Source organism: Thunnus thynnus, chromosome 15 (genome assembly GCF_963924715.1).
Source record: "Thunnus thynnus chromosome 15, fThuThy2.1, whole genome shotgun sequence".
Classification (NCBI taxonomy): domain Eukaryota; kingdom Metazoa; phylum Chordata; class Actinopteri; order Scombriformes; family Scombridae; genus Thunnus; species Thunnus thynnus.
In genome coordinates, this window is record NC_089531.1 from 319421 (window position 1) to 326310 (window position 6890).

The 6890-nt window shown below is 45.4% G+C and overlaps 1 protein-coding gene across 5 annotated transcripts in view; it reads right to left on the bottom strand.

Moving 5' to 3' along the window:
* The window catches only part of rims2b (regulating synaptic membrane exocytosis 2b), a 79117-nt gene extending 72903 nt beyond the window's left edge, over positions 1-6214 (bottom strand). For all 5 annotated transcript variants that reach the window (XM_067611797.1, XM_067611795.1, XM_067611796.1 and 2 more), the window contains exons 1-3: positions 5930-6214; positions 4677-4827; positions 1162-1194 (exon numbers count right to left, since the gene is read on the bottom strand). In XM_067611797.1, coding sequence (XP_067467898.1) covers positions 1162-1194; positions 4677-4822 — 179 coding nt within the window. In that variant the 5' untranslated portion in view covers positions 4823-4827; positions 5930-6214. The remainder of the gene's footprint in view (positions 1-1161; positions 1195-4676; positions 4828-5929) is intronic.
* Positions 6215-6890: the final 676 nt, after the last annotated feature.

Below are 6890 nucleotides of genomic sequence, written 5' to 3' on the forward strand. Positions count from 1 at the left end.
AGTACATTACCGGCCAAAAGTTTTAGAACGCCCCCATTTTTCCAGTTTTCATTGAAATCTAAGTAGTTGAAGTAAATGTCAGTTATAATAAACCTTTTTCAGGGATCTTCAACCTCATTGACTCCACTCGTCCACTAGTCGTCTCTCTGACGTAATCAGGACGTGTTTATAAAAACTGAGTCTCCAAATGTTCTTCTCAGAAATCCGTCTGGACTTAAGAGCTGCAGACATCTGAATTTTAGTTTTTGCTCCAAAGTAGTGCTGGAGTGGAACTCACAGCTCTTCTGCAGCTCTGGGAGTAAATTAAGCCTTCTTACAGGTGGTGACTTCCAGAGACTGTCTGTATCAAAGCCTGGAGGAGGAAGCCTGATGGTCTGCAGCTCTTCAGATGGATCCAGAGTTGGTGACCCGGCAGCATCCTGCAGCACCTCGGATCTACAGTCAGCTGGTCAGGAACCAGCACAGTCATAGAGCTGGTTTGGGAATTACTGGACAGAAAGCAGCCTGACAGCAACACGTTTAATATCTGCAGCAGAGTTGGAAGAACTTTGCAACAATATTTGATTTTCGTCGTAGGAAGAATAAAGTGTGTTTGGCTGTTATATCTGCAAAATGTCCAAAACTTCAAACACTGAGACATTAAACTGTAAATGTCAATAAAAACTAAACAATGGAGGCACTGAAACTTTTGACCAGTAGTGTAGTTTAACGAGGGAAACAGGAAGTAGTTTAACGAGGGAAACAGGAAGTAGTTTAACGAGGGAAACAGGAAGTAGTTTAATGAGGGAAACAGGAAGCAGTTTAACGAGGGAAACAGGAAGCAGTTCAACGAGGGAAACAGGAAGTAGTTTAACGAGGGAAACAGGAAGTAGTTTAATGAGGGAAACAGGAAGCAGTTTAACGAGGGAAACAGGAAGTAGTTTAACGAGGGAAACAGGAAGTAGTTTAACGAGGGAAACAGGATGTTGTTTAATAAGGTTCGAGTTTGGGAGGACAACTGGTTGATCAGATTTAATTTTGAAAATTCGTCAGAGTTAATAAACTGGGATCAGATTTGAGGTTTGGCTCCGCCTTCCTCACTGTCCTCTGCAGCTTAAACGGGAAGGGGCGTGGCCAGGACAGGTGCACTTTGGGAGATGTATTTCTGACTGATATACTTACGAGACCAATGGAGGTTTGACTTCGTCCTGATCCCTGCAGGCACATGATGATGATGATGATGATGATGATGATGATGATGATGTCAGAACAGAGATGAAGATGAAAACAAAAAGTGAAGCATGAAATAATAAAATACATACATACAAAATGAAACAGACATCAAATTAAAACTGAGTTCAAAAAAACGTCAAACTGTCATGATGCACAGCTGGCCACGCCCCCAACCAGTGATGTCACTGCAGGTGTTTTTGTTAAATGAGCTTTTACAAGTGGAGGTCACTGGTTCATAACTCAGGGCTTATGGGTAATGAACAATCAGAAACATTTCCTGTTGTCACACTGTGATGTCAGCTCGTTTCACCGAAAACTAAAAACCTGACGGCACGAAGACGCTTCGAGTCGCGTATTCGAAGTGTCCACCTCAGTTCACAAATCGATACTTCCTGATCAAGCCAACCTGACGACGATAATGTAAACAAACCTCCACGTGAACAAAACTGCACATGAACACAACTCAATCAGTACGAAAACTACCAGGATTCCAGAGTAAAGACTTTAAAATGGGCGTAATTGTGCCCTCCTGTGTTCCTCAGTAGACCAGACAGGAGGGCGTTACGGTAGTCCAGCCTTATAAACACACCAGTCTCTGTGTTCCTCAGTAGACCAGACAGGAGGGCGTTACGGTAGTCCAGCCTTATAAACACATCAGTCTCTGTGTTCCTCAGTAGACCAGACAGGAGGGCGTTACGGTAGTCCAGCCTTATAAACACATCAGTCTCTGTGTTCCTCAGTAGACCAGACAGGAAGGCGTTACGGTAGTCCAGCCTTATAAACACATCAGTCTCTGTGTTGCTCAGAGACAGAAATGGCCTCACTTTGTTCTTCATGCGACAAAATGCTGTTTATGTGATGTTCTGCGATCTGTCCTTGTCTTGCATCCTGGCTGAATCCCAGCGAGTTCAGTTTCTCTCTCTGAGCCTTTGAACCAATGATCAGTACATCAGTACAGTTTAAAAGTGAGTCAGTGGGTCACGTAGAGAACATCTATAAGAATCTGGTGGTCCACAGTCTCAACGGCAGCACTCAGGTCAAGTATCACCAGAACTGAAGGCTTGTTGTTCTGGTATCGTTCACGTTTAGCAGGATTAGGGTTATGGTTAGGGTTAGGGTTAGGATTATGGTTATGGTTAGGGTTATGGTTATGGTTAGGATTATGGTTATGGTTAGGGTTAGGATTATGGTTATGGTTAGGGTTATGGTTAGGGTTAGGGTTATGGTTATGGTTATGGTTAGGATTAGGGTTATGGTTAGGGTTATGGTTATGGTTATGGTTAGGGTTATGGTTAGGGTTATGGTTAGGGTTCCTTTGCTGTCATGTGTCCTAAAACCTGATTAAAACATTTCTTATTTTGTGTTTGAGTTAAAAACAGTATTTATCTGATTTAAAACTGTTTTCTTTAAAGTTTTAATTAAAGGACCAGTGTGTCGGGTTTAGTGGCATCTATTAGTGGTGAGGTTGTAGGAGAACCGACGGTTCCTCCTGTGAAAGTTCCTCTCTAGAACCAGTGTTTGGTTTGTCCGTTCTGGGCTTCTGTAGAAACATGGCGGCTCTGTGGAAGAGGAGCTGCTTCCTCTGTAGATATAAAGGCTCATTCTGAGGTAACGAAAACACAACGATTCTTATTTTCAGATGATTAAACACTAATTAATACTTATGAATATTATGTTTCTGCCAAGTCTGTTCTGCTAGATGCCGCTAAATTCTGCACACTGCACCTTTAAAAACTGGAGATTTGAAATTCAAAACACACAACATAAACTACACTCAACGTAAACAAAACTCTACATTAACAAACACACATGTGCTGGGATTTACACGTTACCCAGGATGCTTTGTAATGTGGTTTCTGCGTCTGGGTAACTGCATCCATTAATCACACACTGCAGCACAAAACTCGGTAGAGAGAAAGCTTAATTTAACAGGAACCCTGCAGGACTTCAGGTTTCTTTTGATTCAAACTAAACTTTATTATCCTGCAGCTGTTGAACACATCAGCTAATATTTAGTGGCAGCTGAGAAACATCTGAAACAGAATATTTCATGAAAAGATCTAAAAACTGACTCAAACAAAACCAGCAGAGTCAAATAATAAAGAACAACAATAAACCTCACCTAACTTAAAAAGAATCACATGACCTGATCTCAGCTGATTCTAAAACATTTATCACCGTTTATTGTTCATTTTAATGGTTTTCTTTGCACAAAAATAAACAAAATCAATTATCAATAAAACGATTTAAATGAGACAAACTGGAAATTCTTCAGTCTGTAAAAATACTTTTTCTCTGAAGGAAACTTGATGTGTTTTTATTGTTTGAATGAAACATGTGATGGTTTTTACTGTGTTTCTACTTGTTTCTGTTCTTATTGTGAACTGAAGGAACACAGTTTGGTTCTCCTGTAAACTGATAATTAATTATGGAGAGAACAATGATAAATTCTTCTTTGAACCTTCATATTTGTAGGCAGGAGTCCCTGAGAGTCTCTGAGAGACCCTGAGAGTCTCTGAGACTCCCTGAGACTCCCCGAGAGTCCCTGAGAGTCTCTGAGAGACCCTGAGAGACCCTGAGAGTCCCTGAGAGACCCTGAGAGTCCCTGAGAGTCCCTGAGAGTCCCTGAGAGACCCTAAGAGTCCTTTATGGAACAAACAGACGAAGACAGAAATGTTACAGATTCTTCTACAGCTGAAGGTTCAACAACAATACATTCAATATATCTGATGTATACATATATACATCAGATGATCATCAGAATCAGTTACACTGAGGAAAAGCCTCATAATTAACCTGTTAAACAAAAACTATCAAACTCCTTTAAGTTTAAAGGACCAGTTCAGTGTTCCCAGTGTTCCCAGTGTTCCCAGTGTTCCCAGTGTGTTAAACCAGCAGTCAGGTGTCTGTAATCATTCCTCCTGTTCATATTGGATATTAAAGATCCTTCAAATGTGTTTTCAATGGAAGTGATGGAGGATAAAATCCACAGTGTGTCCACACAGTCATTTAAAAGTCTGTGTGAAGCTTCTATTCAGCTTCAGCAGTCTGAGTTAGTCATATCAAGTGGATATCTGACACATTTACAGTCTTTTTAGCATCAAATTCCCTCTTTGTGTTTCCTCGGACAGTGTTTCCCTGTTGAGCTGCAGGTGGAAGTATAGTAACAAAAAGAGGGACTTTGGCACTAAAAAGACTGTAACGTTGAAAGATATCTACTTGATTTGACTCATTTGGACGCTGAAGCTTCATATTAGCTTCAGACTGTGGATTTTGTCCTCCATCACTTCCATTGTAAGGTCATTATGAAGGGATCTTCTAATGGTCAGTATGAACAGGAGGAATGATTACAACAAGAAACACACTGACTGTTGGTTTAACGACAGACTTGATAAACTGTGAACTGATGACGACTGGTGAGAAACACCAGCGATCAGCGATCAATAATCAATAACCCTCCTTACTTCAGCATGCTCTGCTCCTTCTCCTCCTCCTTCTTCTGTCTGTCCATCACCGACAGGATGATGCTGCGCTCCTCCTCCGTCAGGTGGCTCAGATCCGGCAGCTCCGGGCCCGGCTCCTTCCCAGGGGGTCCGGCTGGTCCGGACATCCCGCCTGCAGAGAAAAACACGACGACGATGATGATGATGATGAAGGCCACATAGCTGCACCTGCTCACATTATTTTGTCCAGCCGAGGAACTCTGCCTCACCCCTCTGTCCCTCACCCCCCCTCACCCCTCCCTCACCCCTCCATCCTTCATCAATACCTCCCTCACCCCTCCCTCACCCCCCCCTCACTCCTCTGTCTCTCACCCCTCCATCCTTCACCCCTCCCTCACCCCTCCGTCCCTCACCCCTCCCTCACCCCTCCCTCACCCCTCCATCCCTCATCAATACCTCCCTCACCCCTCCCTCACCCCTCCATCCCTCATCAATACCTCCCTCACTCCTCCCTCCCTCACCCCTGTCTCACCCCTCAATCCCTCATCAATACCTCCCTCACCCCTCCCTCACCCCTCCATCCCTCATCAATACCTCCCTCACCCCTGCCTCCCTCACCCCTCCCTCGCCCCTGTCTCACCCCTCCCTCACCCCTCCATCCCTCATCAATACCTCCCTCACCCCTCCCTCACCCCTGTCTCACCCCTCAATCCCTCATCAATACCTCCCTCACCCCTCCCTCACCCCTCAATCCCTCATCAATACCTCCCTCACTCCTCCCTCCCTCGCCCCTGTCTCACTCCTCCGTCCCTCACCCCTCCATCCCTCCCTCACCCCTGTCTCACCCCTCAATCCCTCATCAATACCTCCCTCACCCCTCCCTCCCTCCCTCACCCCTCCATCCCTCATCAATACCTCCCTCACCCCTCCCTCGCCCCTGTCTCACTCCTCCGTCCCTCACCCCTCCCTCACCCCTCTGTCCCTCACCCCTCCATCCTTCACCCCTTCACCCCTCACTCCTCCCTCACCCCTGTCTCACCCCTCAATCCCTCATCAATACCTCCCTCACCCCTGCCTCCCTCACCCCTCACCCCTGCCTCCCTCGCCCCTGTCTCACCCCTCCGTCCCTCACCCCTCCCTCCCTCACCCCTCCGTCCCTCACCCCTCCATCCTTCATCAATACCTCCCTCACCCCTCACCCCTCCCTCGCCCCTGTCTCACCCCTCCGTCCCTCACCTCTCCCTCCCTCACCCCTCCGTCCCTCCCTCACTCACCGACAGGCGCAGCGGCGTGCTCTCGCCTGTTATGCCGCAGTCATGTCGTCCTCTCCGGGGTTCAGCGGCGGCGGCTCCGGTCGTCTCTCCGTCCCGGCTGCGGCTCTCATCCTGCGCTCCTCCCCGGCGGTCCGGCCCTGCTGCTCGGCCTGCAGCTGTCGCGGTGTCCGCTGCGCTTCTCGGGTCTTCACGGCGGTAATGGACGCGGCGGTGGAGACGGAGAGGAGGAAATAAATATAAATCCTCCATACGCTGAGGAGGAGGGGGGAGGAGGGGTGAGGGGGGCGTCTGCGTGACGGCGTTACGCACAACAAAGATCAGCTGGTCACGGGTGTGTGTGTGTGTGTGTGTGTGTGGAGGGAAAGGAGATAAACATAGACCTGCAGCCAAAGATAGAAATACAAACAGATTAACGCCTAGAACTGTGATCAATATCATATATATATATACATACATGTATATATACATACATGTATGTATATATATACTCTGTATGTGGACACCTAATTTAATTTTAATTTAATTTTTAATGCAACCCTACATATTTGAGGGGAAAAGAAATTAAATAATCAACTAAAATATTCAACTATGAAATGAGTATTTTGTTAAGAAAGATAACATTTTTTGAATTTGTAGATTTGTTTTATTTATTTAATTCTTTATTTAAACAGGTCATCTTACTGAGATCAGGGTTAATACAAGTCTGAGTACAAGAACAAACATTCACAGTTAAAGCAGACAGACATTATTCTCACATTAAGAAAAGCAAATTCATGAGAGCAGCCTTTTAAAATATACAAGTGAGATTAAAGAGTGTAACTTCATATATTTTCCATCTGCATGCAGCAGAGTGTTTAACCTCTTAACATCCATGACAGAAGACCTGTGAGGCCATGATGCAGGTATCAGGCTTCATCTGACAGGTGACGTCTTCTAGTTTCTACATCAGTTACAATAAGGC